The sequence below is a fragment of the Urocampus carinirostris genome, chromosome 10 (assembly GCF_059441175.1).
Source record: "Urocampus carinirostris isolate Australia breed hairy pipefish chromosome 10, RoL_Ucar_1.0, whole genome shotgun sequence".
NCBI lineage: Eukaryota > Metazoa > Chordata > Actinopteri > Syngnathiformes > Syngnathidae > Urocampus > Urocampus carinirostris.
In genome coordinates, this window is record NC_142358.1 from 7,382,052 (window position 1) to 7,403,833 (window position 21,782).

Below are 21,782 nucleotides of genomic sequence, written 5' to 3' on the forward strand. Positions count from 1 at the left end.
AACAGAGTATTCCAACATTTTTTATGATAAATACAGAAAATAAAAACTCTAAAATTATGAAGAAAAAAAAAGAATAATCAGACTGTTACTCAATATAACCTGCTGCTTTTCCTTTTATACCCCCCCATACTTATTTAAATGAAGAAGAAAAAAATTATGTACATGAATGAAATACAAAATATGACAAAACTAGAGAATCCCTCTTGTTAAAAACATTTTCCGCCTCGGTCACTCACAAGGTCAACCACAGGTGACTTTTTCCGATTCTGTTTCTCCACCTCCACCTGCATCTTGGCCATCGGCTTGGCCATGGCTAGCGCTAGCTTAGCCTCGGCCTGCAACTTCTTCTGCCGGCTCAGAAAGTCCATGTCCTCCAGGGACTCGGAATCCTCCTCCGTGGTGTCCCGGTCCGAGTAGGACGAACTCTGCTTGGACTGCAGAAAAACAAGAAAGAAGACCGGGGTCAAATTTTGGACTCTAGGTAGCGCTGTGGTGCAATGGTCTACCATGGGGGAGAGAGGCGTGTCCAGACTGGTCTCTGTTTTACTGTCGTCCGCATCGCTGTCCTTGTCGCTACCGCTGTCGTTGACAAAGCAGATCTGCAAGTTCATGCCGCTCTGCAGCCTACATGTAGGCAGGGAGCATGAGAGAGCAACCTTAAGGTCATTGATGCAGAATATTAGGAACTATGTGCAGTCACACCATTTTTCTTCATTATTACAATATTTCCTCAACAATAAGGCGCACCTAAAAACGCCTTATGAGCCGGTGCGCTTAACATACCATAAAAACAGGACAGGAAATTGGAAATGCATGGTTACAATTAAATGATACTGCACAGGTTGACTGTTCTGCCTTTGAGAAAAATATACAGTTGTCGTGTGGTTAGCATGTTAATTGTTTGTCGCTAAAAGGAAACAAAAGAAAAGTGCAAAAGCTTGAAATCAGCTCAGACAAACTTTCGAATGCTTATTGCAAATCTTCTTTTCTTGGTGCTTTGGTCAATAATTTGCCATAAGTATGAAACATTGTGATTACATGAATGAATATTTTTGTTTATGGTAACATTTATTTCAAAATTACAGACTCTTGTTTGAATGGTTGTTAAATGATTCTGCATATGGTAACTGTTCTGCCTTTTTGAAACATATAGAGTTGTGGTTAACTTGTCAATTGTTTGTTGCTAACATTATTTTGAGAGATGAAACCAGATGCCATTATGTTCAGTTATAGTCTAGGAAATAAATGATTTTAATATAAATATGTTATTTTTTTTAAGCAACTGTAGCTTTTTTTTTAGTTTCAGTTCCATGCGCCTTATATTCTGGTGCGCCTAATAGTGCAGGAGATATGGTACTTACCTAAACAACTATGTATCACATAGTAATTATTAATAGTTATTTATAATAGTATAGTAATAGTAAATAATAGTTATTGTTTTAATATTTAGTCCATGACATGAGGATCCTTTATCGTCCTCATTTTGTAGCTAGACTGGAATGCTTGAAATATTTATGCTAGATATATATTTTTTTAAAACTGTCTCACACTTGTTTCTAGCAGTGGATTATTATTTTTATGATTTTTGCCATAAGTGTATTTCTTGGAGTGAACAATAATAATAACAAATATTGTCTGCAACTATTTTTGCTACTCTAACTTCTGCTACTTTCGCTGGTGTTCGTCAGACGTTTTCTTCAGCAATGAATAAGAAATTATTTTTATGAAGACAATTTTTGCAACCCAATTTCCATCTATCCATCCTCACTAGAGTAACGGGGCAACTTTCTTCATTCTCCTGTTTTTTTCTTTGCCCAATTCTTTTTTGGTGCGTTTTTATGAAGCTTTTCCCTGCAATTAAAATTTTCTATCGTTTTTTTTTTGTAAGACCAATTTTCCAAATCATTTTTCTTCTTCTTCTACTTCTATTGGTGTGTCATTGTCAATCTGCAATAAATATTGCATTTTTATGAGTCCTTTTTGTAAATAGACCGTTTTTGCAACTCAATATTCTTATTTTCTGCTTCTCCTGCTTTTTTGTTTGTTAAAATTGCAAATACAGTGGGACCTCACTACTTCGCGGTTCCACGTTCGCGGGTTCAGAGTTTCGCGGGTCTAAAAAATAATAATAGTAAAATAAAATTATATACATATATATATATATATATATATATATATATATATATATATATATATATATATATATATATATATATATTTTTTTTTTTTAAAAGCATTTTTGAAGGGGTGTCGCTACTTCGCAGATTTTCACTTTTTGCGGGTGGTTTTGGTCCCCATTAACCGGGTCTAACAATAATAATAATAAAAAAATAAAAATAAATAAATAATAAAATTATTATTATTTTTTTTTTAAGCATTTTTGAAGGGGCGTCGCTACTTCGCGGATTTTCACTTTTCGCGGGTGGTTTTGGTCCCCATTAACCGCGATAACTGAGGGATTACCGTACTTACTTTGTTAAAAAATACAGTTTTTAACGGCTTTTTCTTCTTCTACTGCTTCGAATTTTTTATGTGTTTGACAAAAACTTTTCTCTGTTGGGGTAGGATTTATTGATTGGATAATTTATTCATCACAAGACTATTTCTGCTACAAAAAGTAATCTGGAAAATACGTTTTCAGATGTAATTATTTATAATAAAGCTTTCCTTCCATTTGTGCACTTTTAATTCATCATTGAAAATGTATTTCATTTATCTTTTTAATAATTTTGTAATGTTTAATTCGATTTTGCCATTGAAATTTTTTGAATAATTAAAAAAAGATCTGTCATATGCAAAGCTTTTTTTTCATGACTTCAAGGAAACTTTGTGTTTCAATCATCCACTTGCTTGCTCATTGCACGAAGGATCCAGTTGTGCATGTGTGTACGTGTATATGAATTCTTTGTTATTTTTTATGATTATCCTTGAATGGCAAGCAACTACGACGAGGTTTGGATCCGTATGAAGATCAATAATTGGTTTATTCAATGTGGTAATCTCACGCAGCACAGTCGATTGATTGATTGTCCTTATTAAAATGTGGCAAACACTCTAAAACACTGCCACTTTTGTCCATATAGTGTCGCTTTAGCCAACAAAACAGAAAGTTGTGATTGAACGCTTTAAAAATAAAACTACAGAACAGTTAACTAGAATTAGGCCGTGGTCCTTTTACTGGCCTCTAGAGGGGAGGAGTGTACCACGAGCAGATACTTAATCTTGTCAACTCCACTTACTATTTTTCCAAACGTTTAAAGCTGTATTGACGTAAGAGATTGATGTATGAATTTTTGCAAATGTCAAAAAAAGGCAACGTATTGATTACATCACAAAGATGCTGTAATTACAACTGATGATAATGTGGCATTGTGAGATGCGGTTCTGGTGTCATACATCATAGATGAGGCAGCTTCTTTTGAATAGAGATGAAAAAGCACTGAAGTATTCATAACATCAGTTCTAGGAAGGCAATTGGAGTGAAAACACAAAAATGTGCATTTCCTGCTTTGCTTCAAATCATTCTATTGGAACAGTCACCATGGTGACATAAGAGCGTGGTGCTGATGAGTGTCGTTACCGTGACGACAGACTGGGCTTCCCGCTTTTGCTGCAACTTGTGTAGATGCCCGGTCCATCATCGAAGAAACTGCCCAAGGCCAACTTCTGCCGGATTGATTCCCTCTCATTCTTTTGGGCCTGAAAAAAACCCCACAGATAACAAGATTTTATTTTAAGCAGATTCAATCTAGGGGACTACATGCGTAGTTTTATTTTTAACATGGAGGTGGTACCATTGTTTACCTTTTTTTTATTCTTTACATGTATATACTGTAATCGTTAATCGAAGTTAATAGGGACCAGAGCCCTTGTGATATGCAAAAAAGCAGCAAAGTGCACCCCACCCGTCCCCTCCAGGGAGAAAGAACATAAATAAGGGCCCCCATGCCTGACACAATTTTTTTCTTTCGGCAATAGTAGACAAGGGATAAGGGATCACGGCCAAAATAGGGCATTTCAGTCCAGGTAGAGAACAACACCATACCTTAGCGGCCGGTACTGAAAGAAAATTGCTCTGCTAGCCCCACTTGCAGGAATAGTTAACTGGGGATAATGGATCACAGCCACGAGTGTGCATTTCATTTTAGACTGGCCAGAACGGGAGGCCTTTTTTCGAAAGGGCCTCCGATCGTTCCCTGTTTGCTGCAATATGGGATTGTGGATAATGGATCCTGGTCGCGGAATGCTGGTGATTTTAGGTGGAAATAACAAAAAAAAAAAAGGGCTGACATGTTCTTTGCTGGCCCTCTCTCGTAGTAGTATGTTGTTGTGGATAATGATTCACGGAATATTTTTTCAACCCAAGATGCAATGTGGCTATGAAATACCAAGTGCGAATTAGTAAGGTATTACAATAAATTAATCATACTTTTTATTTTTTCGTTATTTTAGGTTGTTTTTGAAACGTAATTCGTTTGATAAACAAGGGTTCAATGTAACCCTGAAAGAGTTTAACACCCGAACCAAAAAACAAATTCCAGTCCTTGTCCTAACGTCATCTGGCTTGTTTGTGCGCTTGGGTGGGCTGCCAAAATAAAACAGAGGTCGTAAAGTATTTACAAGGGTGATAGAATACTATTGGCAGGTGGACCTGTATGCGTGGAAGCAGGAAACGAGGCCACCGTGCTCAAAGAGGATGTTGAGTTAAAAAAAGCAAAAAAAAAATTGGTAAAAAGAAAAACAAAACAAAACGAGCAAACAAAAAATAGGAAACAAACCTGATGTGACCATAATAAAAGCAATGACCTGACATTCTTTGGTGTCGGGGCCAGTCGATATAAGGAGCCTGAATAATTAAGTTCAGGTGGGAACATGGATTAAGCACAGTTGGGTGCTCTCCAGCCACTCTCCCCAGGTCAGTCCCCTCCAGGGAAGAAATAGATTGCCACCGCTCGTTCTGCTTCACCTGCCTGCTTGCTATAAGAGACAAAAACCAAATTTCCGGCCAAGTGGCTTCCTATTTTTTGCCAAACAAACGATGAGATGGAAAATGAAGGGGGCCGTCCGATTAACATTTCAATGCGAACAAGAGGATAACAGCGACGGGCCCAATGACCTCTTTCATCCTCCCAAAGGGTCCAAATGAGATTGTAGAGGAGGGGTGGGGGAGGGGGGCGTTAGGGCCACAACACATTCAAGCTAATGTGTGTTTTGGGCAAATTGACAAAGTGAGGAGGAATCCTAGTTGATGAAGGTAATTGTTCCTCTTCAGTCGTTCTCGGCCCACTCGTCAGAGCCCCCTTGAAAATCCACACAGGGGTAGAGGGGGGAATTATCCCCCCCACACTCTTTTCTACTTCTGGCAAATTGGCAGCTGTGATAGCCTGTAATTGTCTAGTGCTTACGAATGCTTGGGTTTGTCTTTTTAAATGCCTGCTTGGGTTCCGTACTAAAGTGGAAACGTCGAACGAGTGCTATTAAGGTTCAGCGCTTTGGAATTCAACGTGTGACTGTTTAACTAATTTGTTGCTGGCCTACTTTGAATTTTGTAGTAATTCCTTGATTTTCGCCGTATCTGTATGCAGTGAATTTCTGCGAAGTAGGAACTACTGTACTGTACATGTATAAATATACTGTTGAAGGAAGCTTATTCTCCTTCGCTTGTCTTTTGACTTTTGGGTAGTGAGAATGTTGGAACCATTGATGAGTTAATTTAGAGGTTTTATTTACAGATTCCAGGCACAAATGGGTTGCAGACAACAGCTGTAACATATCACAAGTGCGAAAAAGAAGAGAGTTCACAATCACATTACTTAGTTGAAACCAAACTTAAAAAAAAATCAATGATCAGTCCCTTCAAAGGTTATTGTTACAGAATATTCTGGGCACAAATGAGTTTCATACACCGGCCTTAGCATATAACACGTCTAAAGAAGTGGGAGCTCACAATCTGTCATGGCTGGCATGGTCGCCGTGGCGACCGGCTGGCCCCGCCCCCTGGGCACCAGCTGAAGCAGATCAGCTAATTGCGTGTGTGCTACTTAAGGGTGGGTTGTGGGTTTTGCGGGTGCTGGCTCATTGCATTTTCTGTCTGCATTTCCCGTTCTGTTGTGCTCTGTCCTGTTTTGTTTGAGTCGGAAGAAACCTGTGTTTGCACGTTTTTGTTAAATCCAGTTTGTTCTGTCTTGTCCCTGAGTTTTGGACGACTTTTATTTTGGTAAATAAAAGTTTTGATCGTCAACGCAATTGAGTTCTCCCTTCCTGCCTCCTGCCTCCGTTCTGGTCCGGTCCCTCGTGACACAATCATTTATATATATATATATATATATATATATATATATATATATATATATATATATATATATATATATATATATATATATATAAAGCTGTGACAAAAGAACAAAAAATAACAAAAGGTTTAATTTACAGAATATTCATACATATACATACATTATGCTTATTTGAGATGTTACAATTAACGATTTTTTTGGCTCCTATAAACTTACCGTTCATACATTTTGCCTGTTTGACTCAATAGAATGTGCGTTACACCACATTTGTTTACAAACATGGAAAGTACTCTTTATCGCTACTACATTGTGCTCTCAGTGACATTTAAATATTACAAGAATCACTCACTTTTTAGCTAAATATCATGCTAACCGCTGCACAACCAAATATTAAAAAGCATTGAAAAATATCCAAATGTAAAAAGAGGCGAGTTTGAGTGGGCACGGCCTCGAAGGCAAATGAAACATTCCCTTTATGTATTCATATTGAGTCCACTTTCTTCTCTTTGCCCTCGCTCGCTCTCTTACTTTTGCAGCAACACAATGGAGGCTTTTTACCCAGCGAGACCTTTCTCTGCTGTCGCACACAAGCGGCAGTGTTCACAAAAGGACACACAAAAAGGCACGACAGCTCACACCAGGACACACACAACTTCACTACAGCCACTACAAAATCCAGCCACTGCAAGCTTGACATTGCAATGCACCTGCCTAAGTGTGTTTGCATTTGTGATTACGGGCCCTTCAAAGTGGGAAGGCGATCCAGATTCCTATCTAGGGCTGTTTAAGTCCACTGAGGGACGCAATTCTTGCAGAAATACAATTTTACTGTATTTTGTGCCGTTGTGATTTGAATTTCTAGGTGCTGCTAAATGTTTGAAGCTTTGGACTTAAAGCTTTAACTCCAAATTTAGGGTTTAAAACAATTTCAAAATGCTTTAAAGGGAGTTAAAAACGTTGGTCTGTTGGCAAAGAATTTGCTCATTTTCATTAGTTTTGCAATTTGAATTCAAACATTTTTTAGTTTTAAAGAAAAACAATACATGAAATTAGCAAAACATTTTGCTCATTTAAGTATATTTTTTCTTGTTTTATGTATGTTAATTTGTTTCTTTTGATAAAACAAAACAATATTTTAAATGACGATAAAAATAGCAAATTATTTTTGTTAACATATTTTGAAAAATGTGCTGTAAAATAAAAAAAATTGTATTTAAAATAAGCATTATAAATTGAGATGAAAAAAAAACAACCTTTTGAGTTAAAGCATTAACTCTGGAAAAAAACCCTAATATTTCCAGTATATTGTAGGAAAAGTATGCTTATATTATTTTATTAAGTTTTAAAGCTTTCACTCTGACAGTAGCATTACTTTTTTCCCAAATCGATAATTTTGTTGTTTAAAATGAGCCAAAATACTCAACAATTTAAGCATATTGTACAGGAAAAATACTGCTCATAATATTGTATTATGTTTTAAAGCTTTAACTCTGACATTAGCATAACTACTTCCTTTACAGATTTCTTCGTGAAACATTTCTAAAATTTTAAGTAAATTGTACAGGAAAATTAATGCTTTTTAAATTTATTGTAAATATTTTTATACAGAGATTAAATTTGCAAGACAGAAACAATAATATGAAAGACGAGTAAAACAATCTGATACAGCTAATGGCAAATACATACGTTTTCTAGTTTTGCCAACAGGACTGACCTTTTTAGTCCTTTCTCTAGCAAGCTGCTAAATTTTAGCCACCAGTTACACCAGTTCTGAACAACTCAAGCTATTTGCTCTTTTCAAACGCTCTAGTTAAATTTTGCTGATTGAACTCCATCCTTTCTCATGCAAGAAAATATGGAAGTAGGCTTTTTAAAAAAATCTTTTCTAGTTCCTTTTTTTAATGTGCACGCTTCAGCTCCATTCCAAGCTACAATGGCCTCTAGTCGTTGGTTATTACACACTGTCACTTCAACATTAAAAAATAAATGTAAGCCTTCAGTCTTTACATATTTTGACCACTTCAAACCATTTTAACTTTATCGTACTCTGCTCATTCAAAAAATAAATCACACTTGCTGATTTAGATTTTTCGTCTTCACACACAACTCGTCTAAAAGTTGCAAATGTCAGTTACCCAAAGACTTACACTATATACGGCTGGATACAACTGCTGCCTACACTATATATGGACATGTTGTAAGACATTACAACAGAAGTGTATAGGAGAAATAAACCAATATAAATGAAGCTATTGCTGGCAATTAAACTGGAGTTTGTGTGTATCATTTGTCTCTTTACAACAAGTCCGACAGTGCTTTGCGGCATATAAATATCCTGGATGAAGGAAACTACGCCCATCCACAAGCAATATACTTACTTGAATGCATATACATGTACAAGTAATTGGAAAATTAAAGGACTAACCCGTGGCTTTACATAATCGGAATACTGCCAATAGCAATATTACAACATTAATATTGCCTGTATGTAAACATATCCAATATTTACACCAAATATCAGACATCCAAACGTGAGTCATTCTTCACAATCTCTTCATCTTTATTTTGACTGCTCTCCACAAACAATGCTCAAAAATTTCAAAGTGTGCCAAATGTGGATAGTGCAAACATTGAGCTTGACTCTGATTTCTTTTCCAGATCCGACAGCGACTCGCCGCTGCGCTCGTAGCTTTGCAAACACACGCGTAGCGGGGTAGCGCTTGTTTTGACTAGCGTGCTTAAACAAGGCTGTTTATATAGTCATGTTTTCTTAACTTTACATTTTCACAGCGTAGGCAATGGCCAGAGCTTGTCCTTCCTGGCCAATAGAAGACTGAACAAATAATAAATGTAGAACTGGATACATACCTAAAATTATATTTTATATAAATAAAGGAACACGTAACTGAATCACGTGACACGCAGAAATATGATATCAATGGAATTTATTCATTTGGTCATTCATTTTTTTCATGTATTTTGTCATTTACATTGTCGTAAATTGTGTTGTTTAGTTTGATCTTTTTTGGAGGGGGTAATTTATTTTGTAGTGAATTTTGTCCGATATTTTGTTTTGTATTTTGTTGTGTATTTTGTCATAAATTTTGTTGTTTATTTGTATTACTTTATTGTTTATTTGTCATGTATTTTGTCTTTTGTTTATCATTAACTTTATCTTGTGTTTTTTTGTAACTTTTTGTTGTAAATTTTGTCATGAATCTCTTCGTGTTTTTAATTTCATTTAGTAGTGAATTTTTGTTGTGTATTTTGTTGTTTGTTCTGTCGTTTACTTTGTATTTTCTCACGTTGTGTATGTTGGCTTGAATTTTGTCATGAATGTTGTTATTTTGTCGCGTATTTTGTCATGTAAGCTTATTTTAATGTATTTTATCGTTTATCTGTCATTCATTTTGTCATGTATTTTGCTATGAATTTTGTTGAGAAGCTGCATGAGCTTTTCACCAACTTTTTTATTTAGTGATGATTGGATTGGCTACGACACTGATCAACCAATAGGTGAAAAGCTCTGCCAGTTTGATCCACCCCTAATTTGAATAATGTATTTTCTTGTAACAGAATACAACAAAACAACAAAATACCCAAATAAATAATGCCAAAATACATATCTAAATTAATATATTGTGTTTATTTATTTATTTACAGGTATTTGTACATTTATTTCTACATACGACAAGACTGCCGGTTGCCTAAGCGCCATTGGGTGCCAGATACCTACTCTGTCCTTTGAACCCTTTCCCTGGTTCAGACTTAGGTCAGTGCAAGTCTGCTCCTGCCACTCAGCCAAGCAACACACTGAAAAATGTGAGTGTTAAGGGAGAGAAGGGGGAGGATACCGCTGAGATAAAGAACAAAAAAAAAAAAGAATGGAGACAGAAAGGACAATAGGAACAGGTCCAGACTGGACAATAGCTTCCCTGAGTGACATTTGAGATTCTTACCCTGCCAAAGGGTAAAATGACCCGGCTTTGTGTCGGAATGTAGAGAAGAAAATATCTTGGGGCTTTCTAATTCCTGATAATCAGGGATCAGAATGGAGATTTTCATTTTCAGCTGAAATAGCCAGGGTACAGGAATAAAGCAGGGTGGCAGATCTTTTTGAAAAAAATTAGGAATTCTTATTTAACTTAAAAATAATAGTTATAATAATGTATTAATAATGTTATTAGACGAAAATATAAAATACAAATATTACTAAATAGATCCTAAAACAATAAATAAAATGAAAAAATCAAGTATAATTCAGTTAGGTGGTGTACAAACTCAGTTAAACTCAGCTTCGAGCTAGCAAAGATCTTGGATATTTTTCTAATTTCCCACCCCAAAAAAATCTAAAAACAAGTTATACAAATGGCAGATATATTTTTTAATTGAAAAATCATTTACAAAGTTACCCCATTGTTTAGATTAAAAAAAATCTTAAAAAAAAGAAAATGTATCACGCGGTCTTGTACCAAACTAATGCAGTAGATTTTTTTTACATTTTACCCCCAAAATTATTCTGAAAATGATTTATAATATTGGCTGATTTTTTTTCATTTCAAGTATTTTCATTTTACTAAAAATATTCAACTATTTGAGTAAAACAATTATTTAAACAAATATAAACAAGTCCCTGGTTCGAAATATGTTGACCTGGAGAGGGATGGGCGCCACCAGGCTGTACTTGCCCAAGACACCACCACAGAGATTGGTGCCCCTACAGCCCTAGCCATTGATCAACCAACCAACCAACCAACCGACCAACCAACCAACCGACCGACCGACCGACCGACCGACCGACCGACCGACCGACCGACCGACCGACCGACCAAACCAACCAACCAACCAACCAACCAACCGACCAACCAACCAACCAACCAACCAACCAACCAACCAACCAACCAACCAACCATTACAATAAAATAAAAAAATAATAATACAAAAATATTCTTTAAATAATTCCTTATATAAAAAACTAATGAAATATTTAGTCTAGACTATTAAATAAATCCCGGATTGCGTGCGTGTCTGTGTTTGTATGTGGATTAGAGGTTCCCAAGAGGCTTAACCGATTTCACGAAAATTTACACAGTGGTACATTAGGCCTCTGGGAGTGTCTCTAGCTAGGTTCTGTGTCAAAGCGCCCCTAATAAATACCAACAACAGTGATATACATCTACTTTCGTATACATGCGGCTCAGAAGCTGCATGCAGTCATACTGCTCTTTTGCACTCCCTAGTGGCTCCCTAACGCTTTGGCAACAAACCACTCCCCCAACAACCTCGCTCAAGTAGAATGCCCGGCAACACTAAGCCCAACAACGCTAAGCCTGGAAAATACCGGGTCATTATTCTTATAATTAACAATAATGCTACATAAAAATTAATTTTAAAGAAAAGTGAGATACAAAAACAGTGCAACTCAGGTTTTTGAGATGTTTGCCAGTGAGAACTCCTCTCCTTATTGACAAAATCGAATAACCATGAGAACATCAACAATTTAAGTCAAATCCCAATGAATGGTACTTGTATAGCCCTTAATCGCAAAAATCATTTTGCACAGGCCACATTTACTGGTTTAAAACTTGCATGGGGGAATGGAAAACCTTAAAAAATTCAACGTTTACCTCCTTGTAAACATCCCCCAGGCACAGGACGGCCGCGAGCTGGATGACATCATCCACACCGTCCGCATGATCCTGCGCCTGCCTCATTTTGCTTCCGCTCTCCTTGCCCCCTTAGGTTGGCATTACTACCATGAACTCGGGTCTCATCTCGGCTTTTCGTCCTCCATCATGATCCAAATATGTAAAATCAAAGAAGTCCTACACTTCTATATGCACGTTTCTCTGTGCTTTAAAGCAAAATGGTCAGAGGTAAAGGCGGATTTGAGACTTTAGACCCCTCCTTGCGTTGCACCCTCAGGTTGGGACGGCCTCTCATGGGAGAAAAAAAACAAAACTCCCTCTGTGGGTGTGTTTGTTTTTCACGCCCTGACGTGTGGGCAGCAGCTGCTTGCCGCCACGTCGGATATACATTCAAGCAGCAGAAAAAAGAGAATGTCATATGGAGTGAAGAAGTTCTGAGAGGAGAAGGATGTTTGTACATTCTTTTCTTGAGAAAGATGAGGTTATAAAGCTACAGAATATTAGCTAAAAAAACAAAGGCCATACTGTAATCAATCGCTACTACGTTGTGCTCTCAGTGACTTGCAGGTTGGAAAATACTCCAAATATCCGATCATGTTTTTGTGCAGAGCGCATTTTTGTCAGGCCTGTTGGCACTTTTGATGGCCCATTATTCCCAATCACACAGTACTTTGAGCGGGGACCAGCAAATGCACTTCTGTTGGGAGGTGTGTCATTCTGGCCTACCTAAAATAAAATGAATAGTTGTGACTGTGATCCGTTATCCCCAATGGACTATTGTTAAGAGCACGGGCTGGCAAAGCGCATATTCTTTACGGTTCTGGCTGCCGAATCCTGCCTACCTTTAATGCACCGCACTGTTTTGGCCGCGATCCATTCTCCCCAGTTGACTATTGCTATGAGCACGGGTTAAAAGACAATTTTTTTATCATGCATGGTGGCTTCCCCCCCCTTTCTTTTAGCCTAAAAGGAATAGAACTGGTACGGATGTAATCCATTATCCCTAGTCGACCATTGCTGATAGGAGGGATTGGAAGATTGTATTTCTGTCGGGCCCAGCGGCTCTTTTTTGCCGTTATTTCTGTCTAAAATGAACTCCAAGGGTAGTTGGTTCTTTTATTGTGAAGCATCAGCAATTTTTACTGTTTGGTCTGCTGAAGTGTGCAATTGTGGGCCAACTAAAGTGAACCGCACTGTTTCGGCTGGGACCTGTCATCCACTGTCGACTGTTGCTGAGAGCAGTGGCCTGAGAGAACAAATTTTTGTCATTCATGGCGGTTGTTTTTTTTTTTCAGTTTTGGCTGTAACCTGTCATTGCATGGGACAATTATTAAGAATATAGAGGATTAAAGCAAGTTTTCTAATGGCACGACCATCCTTGCAAGAGGAATTTTAAAATCTGTTTTAATTTTAATCCACTTGTCCGACTTCTTCACAATAAATTTCTGTTTAAAAATCTCATACAGTATAAGTCAAAGTTGGTTCAACGCTTCCATTCGGCGTCTGCGACTTACACTTGCGGTCCGCCGTATTCTGACCTCATCCGTGTCAGACATTATCGAGCCATGACTCACATATTTGTCACGGCTGCCCACGTGGAAAATTGGAAGCTCAAATGGCTCTGGATTTGTATTGCAAAATAAGGCAGTGAATTTAAGTCAAACCCACTGCTGGTGGGAGGCTGTGACAAATAATAGCATCACTTCTTAACCGGCATGAAGTTGACTCTTAAAAGAACGGATTGAATAATGATAAGACGGGGTTCACATTTTGTAGTGTTTTTTTCTTTAAACACAGTTTTTAGTTTAACAATCCAAAACACAGTGAATTTAAACTGCCAGCTGAGGGAGGATGTGTTTATAAATAACAAGTACTCTTTTAAATGTGTATTTATACTTATAGGGGTGAGTAGTTTGAGGTTTCCTTAAAAAGTTAAAAGTTTTTAACATATTCTCTATTAAGGATATGTTAACAATGCCCAACTGAGTTCAGAGATGCGGTATTTTCTGTTGCGTCTATCTGTTTTTATTTAACTTTTATCAGGCCTGTTCATGGTGGGACAAACCCCTAAGAAGATGAAAACAGAAGAGTTCATCGAGTGTGTCTAAGAAATAAAGGCAAACATGATACGCTGGTGCCTAGTTTTCAAATGACGGACCCCACCTCTAAATATCATGTATATTTAATTATTGATACAATTTATTTATTCATCAAAATGAAACGACTGCAAAAATGGAAAGGGATGTAACCTTAATCAAGGAAGGAATTATGAGGAGCTAAAATTAGCAAACAGTGTTAGCACAAAACAAAGCATGAAACCTGTTTAATAAAAGGAACAAACCCCAAAATGTTGTTCAACAAGAACAACTGAATCCAATATAGGAAAGGCATTACAATTTATGAAAATATTTATGAAATAAACTAGATAAACCTTTACAAAGTATAGAAATGTCATACGAATATATTTAATATTAAAATGACTCAAAATAAACTGAACAAAAGCAGAACATACATATATATATATATATATATATATATATATATATATATATAAAATAGATAGAAGAGGCGTCTAAAGTCTGTTATAAGCCATTGGTTTTTCTCTCTCTCATATATATATATATATATATATATATATATATATATATATATATATATATATATATATATATATATATCAACTGGTGAGGAAAACGAGCTCTGTTGTGGGCACAGAGCTGGACAGCCTGACAACAGCAGCTGAGAGACGGGCACTGGAGAAGCTGCAGTCAGATACGACAGCAAACAAGGGGCACCGGCATGTAATGCCGACTACAGTCAGGACGGGAAGATGAGACGGATCGGCGGAAGATGATGAAATATTCATGTGAGTTGCAGATCACGACACAAAAATCTGCAACAACTGTAGACCGCACTAGAAACTAACGAAGAAGAAAGGTCGAGTATTTTTGAAATCATTAACAATCCTTTTGGATTCGAATGGGCTCGAGTTCACTGCAGCCGTCCACGCCTCATAGGAGCAATCGTTCTTATATGTCATGTATAGAAGATACTGGGAGTGCACACATGAGACAATAAATGAGCCCTTAGCTTTGAGCTAAGTGGCTGTGGAGGGCGTGGTGCTCCATTATTGATGTTGTGACTCCGTGGTTGATGTAAAGTCACTGCTGGTCAGGGATAGGAATTTTTGGCTAACTAGCGATTATGATTCAGGGGTACCTTTTCAATTATTGGAGATGATTTTCCATTGTTTCCCCCCCTCAAGTTTAAAACTATTGAAGTGTTCAACATAGTAGAGTATAGCATTCAGCAATGCCTAAAAACTGGTAATCGTGCGTTAACTAGTGAAGGATTTTACACATTTGACTATAAAGGATTTTATGCATTTGACTACAAAGGAGTTTATACGATTGACTCATAATGCAATGAAGATATTCACTGAATAGGCTTTAGTTCAATGACAGGTCAGGCTGTTCCAAATGCAGAATATTTTGTCTAGTTCTGTTGATAACAGGACTCTGATGGAGGACGGAAGGCGTTGTTTTGAGAAACACTAGCCGTTGTTTTGAGGAACCACAGACATTGGGACGCTCGTCTCTGAGATTGTGAAGCCCACGTTGGGCTTCCTTGGCACGCCCATGGGCGGAGCCGACACACCATTGTGTGGGAGAAGATGGCCAATGAGAGGAGAGCGCCAAAGGACTTCAGAAGAGGGCTTCCCAGAGACTCCAACAACGCTAATTTGCCCGTTTTCGATGGAGTACACTTAGTTAAATGGCCAATGAAATTAATTCTGCCCCCGTGTGGAAATGTTGGCTTTCCTGTTCATCTTTTCCGTCAAGAAACGAGCGCGCATAAATTGTTGGGTGAATGTGGGTTGTGTTTGTTTAATGGAGTCAGATAACTAATTCGAACAATTTGGTAAACAGTACATTTTGTTATTAATTCCCAACAATAGGAAGTTGATGCTAATGTAGCTAAAAACAAACCCTATTTCCTTAACTCTTTTCAGATCCACAAAATCGACAATAACTGCAAATGTGCCTGAAAGACAAGGACGGTGAAAAAAAAATACTCTGATGTCTGAGAGCCGGTTTCACCATTATACTTTAGCTAACGTTTGAAATCGCATAGCCAAGAGTTGTTTTGTGTTAACATATTATGCGAATGTAACTAACAACAAAACTGATTTATTTGGATTTTTAGGTTTAACAAGGTCCACAATGACTGCAAATGTGTCTGAGAGACAAAGACAGTAACTTTGTTGTCTGTTAGTTCATTTCATTGCTAAATGTAAGCTCATTGTTGAAATCACACTGCTACGAATGACTTTTATAAGCTATTTGTTTTGTAATGCTGTTGATGCCAATGCAGCTTAAAACAAATCTTATTTATTTGACTTTTTTCAGTTTTATAAAGTGTACAATGATTTCTAATGTGTCTGGGAAAAAAAAACAGTTAGTCTATTTTGAATTAATTGCGTGACTGTTTAACTCATTCAGTGGCAGTCTACTTTGAATGTTATTAGCAAAGCTAGCAATATATTTTAGTTGTCTGCACTTGTTTTTATCACTCTATTTCCATGTTTTCTGTTGCTAACATGCTTTACAAGAAAGCCTACCATGTTTTTATATGCTAACTTTTTTTTGTTTACTGGTTGAAAGCTTTATTTAATGTTGTAGAGCTGTAAAATGTTGATTTTGTCACGTGAATTTCCCTATGAGGATGAATAAAGTATCTATCTATCTATCTATCTATCTATCTATCTATCTATCTATCTATCTATCTATCTATCTATCTATCTATCTATCTATCTATCTATCTATCTATCTATCTATCTATCTATCTATCTATCTATCTATCTATCTATCTATCTATCTATCTATCTATCTATCTATCTATCTATCTATCTATCTATCTATCTATCTATCTATCTATCTATCTATCTATCTATCTATCTATCTATCTATCTATCTATCTATCTATCTATCTATCTATCTATCTATCTATCTATCTATCTATCTATCTATCTATCTATCTATCTATCTATCTATCTATCTATCTATCTATCTATCTATCTATCTATCTATCCATCAATCAAATTCATTCAGGTCAGAATTGTGTTGCATGTAATAACCACCATTTTTGGATCAGTTTTTTTTGTTTAACAGGCAACTCACTGTCATGATTGTCGCTTCAAGCTAGCTAAATAATGTTTGGTAAAGAAGCAGGAGAGCTGTAAACACACGGTCTAAAGGCTTTTTTTGTTCCAAGTGAACAGAGGGTGACTGTGGGATGGAAGGTTCCTGGCAACTCCGGTGGGCCTGGCATGCACTGCCACTGCATTCCAAAGGGTGTGTGTCTTTGTGTTTCTGTGCATATTATCAACCCTTTATTATGTGTTCCTAGAACACAACTACTTTTCTCTATAACAATTATTCAACACGTTATTGATATTGTTTTCCGACAAAAATCACCTTGAATAGCCATTTGGGAGACAAGCCGAAAAAGCTGGATCCCCAAACAGAATCGTAATTCCCATCTCTCATTCGAGTTTAGATTTAATTTATTAAACTCACTCTCATATTGTTTACCACTGATTATTATCTAATATACTGTTTATTTTTGTTATGTAGGATAAATATGTTGCTTGTGAGGTGCAATAAATAATACAAGTTTCAGCAACACACCTACCAGTCTGATCTTTTTGATTCAACTGACTCAAATTCTGCTGAGAAAATTTATAATTTTTTGACATACAACTTCTTTTTAAAGTAACGCAAATAGTTACTTTCCCTGGTAACTGACTTTTACCATAGAGTAAATTAGTTACTAACTCAGTTACATTTCAGAAGAAGTAGTGAGTAACTATAACTAATTACTTTTTTAAAGTTCTGTGTCCAATGCTAGTCACCAGTAGCGAATGGTATGCAGCGTGTGGGAAAAGGGGGCGTGGCTTAAATAGGAAAAACGGTAAATCTATGGGGCAAACGTGAGCACAGAATTTACAGTTAAAAGGTGCTGAATTTTGGACTTTTCTATTTGTAGTTTTTTTTTTTTACATAATATATTTCTAAGAATAAGTAACTAAAAACTGTACTGGTTACGTGCCAAAGACTCATGCTACATACTGATGAACCTCTAATTCTGTCTCTTACGATGCAAATAATGTTTTACACTAACATGAGAAAGTCATCAAATGTTACTTATCCTATCCAGTGGGCATGACCCTTGTGGCCTTGCACTTGAGTTCTCTCAGGCAGAAGATTTCAATGAGCAATCAGCAGAAAAAGGACACGGGAAAATCAGCCAAGTAGCATAATTGTTGAAAATAATGAAAATGTGCAACATAAGACACACTATATCAGTACAAAAGCTATGAATTAAAGAAATGATAAGGACAGATAAGAACGGAAATTTAAAAATTGACATCAAGATGGCGGATAGTTTTATATTACTAACCATTCTTTTCAAATGTATCTTACTTTCATTTTTTGATACATGTCTGGTAGTCTTTTATTTTTAGACTTTATTACATGTTTACCCCGGAGTGCCATGTCTAATCTTGTTGCATACAATGTTTCACAACTTTGACATCAATGACAATAAAGACTATTCTATTCTATTCTATTCTATTAGTGTAGCATACATAAAAAAATCAGCAAAACTAGAACTAAAATTAATATTCATAAATTAATTCTCAAAATTTATAAAACTGATGTTTCGATTTGTTAACTTTAAAAATGAATATAAATGATCTGAAACCATTGTTTTTTTACTCAAAAAAACAATGAAGTAATAGATGTAAATGTATATATGTATTGTACATACACGTTGAATAACTACTATTTGTATAAAAATGAATAAGAATTATTTTATTGTAAGTTTTGATACACATCTTTTATTTATTATTTTAGAAATATATATTTTTCCATTTTGATTTATAGTAAAATAAGAACAATATTGTTTAAAATGTGCCAAGTTCTAAATTGTTTATTTTGCTTGAAAAACAATTTTAAATTATAGTAATAGGACTACAAAATTATTGTCTTCATTTGGTTTTCAAAGAATGTAGACTATATTTATTTTTCTAATTATGTTTGTTTATTTAAGGCATTTATTTGAGAAAAATGCACTCTCCTTTACCCATTTTACTGTATTTTGATCTTATTTTTACCTTTTTATCTTTGCAGTATATTTTGCTGTGTATAAAATACTTTAGCCTTTTAGCTGAAATCGCTCGCCATTTTTCCCAAGTGAGCATGCGATGCTTACACATTGCCACAATGTGTCTTGTTTCGAGATTAGCGATCCCATGTAATTCCTTTTAAATTTCGGTCATGAGTGAAATAATGAAACAGTTGAGGTTGTGTTTCAATGTAACCGTGGCAACGCTGCCAGTCACTAGCTTCTTTGCAAGTGTCCAAATAATTCCGTGACACTTAGCAGAGTATCTGAAAAGTCCACGCTCGCCTAATTTTATGGGGGGAAAGACAACAAAACAGTCTGCTGCCATAGCAATGTGCCTACAAAGTATCCATGGCGATCCAAACAAATTAGTTGGCATGAGGAACGTAGTTAAGCCCATCAGGGGGTCCTTAAAGTGACAGTGTGTAATTATTTGCACAGCTAGTTGTAGCTTATAATGGAGCTGAATTGTGTGCATTTGAAGAAGACAAACTATGGACTTCCGAAAGATACCCCTTTGCAAATTTTGGGATACTAATTCCATATTTTCTTGGATGAATTTCAGCCAGCGACAGGACATATAAACTGGTGTCAATCCCTGCAAACAATAACAAAAGACCGAACGAGTTGGATTAACATGAAGCGTCTGAAATTAGAGTTGGTCAGAGCTGGTGTAAGTAGCTAACTTAGCATTTAGCGGAAGAAGAACTCGGCGATGTTTGCTTGCATGAACAGCTGCGGAAGGCGAGTGAAACTGAAGAACGAAGCATTAACAATAGCCACTAGTGGCGAGCCACTGCCTGCCGCCAAGTTGCTAATATGAGTGTCAAGAGAAGGAAATAGTTGAAAAAATGTGGAAGATGCTTAAATTACCGTATTTTCCGCACTATAAGGCGCACCTAAAAGCCTTTATTTTTTTCAAAAGCTGACCATGCGCCTTATAATACAGTGCGCCTTATTTATGGATCAATTTTAAAATTACAAAGTTTTCCAACTAACTTACAGCCGCCGACTCGATTTTCCCCCGAACGCCAAGTAGTACGCGGTGTATGCTGGGATTTATTTACCGGCGTTTCATTGGCTAACCAATGTGTCAATCATCATTTGAATCAATCACTATTGGCTAAAGTTATTCGGAGGTCAAGGGGCGGATCCTTTTTATCATTTACAGGCTGGCATTGGCTTAAACGGCAACACAAAGCCTGCAATTGGCCAAAACAACGGTGTATGCTGGGATTTATTTACCGGCGTTTCATTGGCTAACCAATGTGTCAATCATCATTTGAATTGATCACTATTGGCTAAAGTTATTCGGAGGTCAAGAGGCGGATCCTTTTTATCATTTACAGGCTGGCATTGGCTTAAACGGCAACACAAAGCCTGCAATTGGCCAAAACAACGGTGTATGCTGGGATTTATTTACCGGCGTTTCATTGGCTGACCAATGTGTCAATCATCATTTGAATCGATCACTATTGGCTAAAGTTATTCGGAGGTCAAGAGGCGGATCCTTTTTATCATTTACAGGCTGGCATTGGCTTAAACGGCAACACAAAGCCTGCAATTGGCCAAAACAACGGTGTATGCTGGGATTTATTTACCGGCGTTTCATTGGCTAACCAATGTGTCAATCATCATTTGAATTGATCACTATTGGCTAAAGTTATTCGGAGGTCAAGAGGCGGATCCTTTTTATCATTTACAGGCTGGCATTGGCTGAAACGGCAACACAAAGCCTGCAATTGGCCAAAACAACGGTGTATGCTGGGATTTATTTACCGGCGTTTCATTGGCTGACCAATGTGTCAATCATCATTTGAATCGATCACTATTGGCTAAAGTTATTCGGAGGGCAAGAGGCGGATCCTTTTTATCATTTACAGGCTGGCATTGGCTTGAACGGCAACACAAAGCCTGCAATTGGCCAAAAAAAGATGAATGTTTATGGCACGTGGCTGACGGCATGGAGAAAGCATTTTTTTCTATTCAGTATTTGAAATTATTTTATTCTCCTGGATTTACTACCCTCACGGATATAAGAGGACATTGGCTGCACATTATTATGAACACAACGACTTCGGTGAGCTACTTCGGGTTTTATATTGTCCCTGTATCTTGTTTCAGACTGAACTCGATGTTTCTGTGATAAGCGGTGCAGATAATGGATGGAATGGAGTGTCTATTTTTAAATTAAACTCAATTCCAAGTGTTTATTGTCATATGCACAGTAAAGTTGCGAGCGAAAATGAAAATAGAAACTAAGAAATGTTTGGCATTTCTTGAATCCCAAGACTTTAACCTTCCGAATGATACTTGAAATGACGCATTTAAGTGACATCGTACGGACACCGCATCCGCACGTGTCTACGACACGTATTTGCTTCTTTGCAAGCTTTGGGAATGTTAAGGGGGTAATCGGTTGGACTGAACTATCTGACTGTTTTGTCCACGTTCCCATTGTAGCGCCTTATAATCCGGTGCGTCTTATCTATGTCAAAAATTGGACCAAAAACTATTTTTTCGGGGTGCGCCCTATAACCCGGTGCGCCTTATAGTGCGGAAAATACGGTACAGTACTCAGTGACCACCATACGCAGAGCTCAGCTGTGGAAGGTAAGTGACACTGAAGAACAAAGGAAGATCAGGTAACAAT

General features: G+C 36.9%; 1 protein-coding gene across 2 annotated transcripts in view; it reads right to left on the reverse strand.

Annotated features, from left to right (window-relative positions):
• Positions 1 to 21,782, reverse strand: part of schip1 (schwannomin interacting protein 1) — a 347,507-nt gene that overhangs the window by 6,079 nt on the left and 319,646 nt on the right. For both annotated transcript variants that reach the window (XM_088345449.1, XM_088345448.1), the window contains 3 exons: positions 3,581 to 3,699; positions 507 to 624; positions 237 to 434 (listed from right to left, as the gene is read on the reverse strand). In XM_088345449.1, the coding sequence (XP_088201575.1) occupies positions 237 to 434; positions 507 to 624; positions 3,581 to 3,699 (435 nt within the window). The remainder of the gene's footprint in view (positions 1 to 236; positions 435 to 506; positions 625 to 3,580; positions 3,700 to 21,782) is intronic.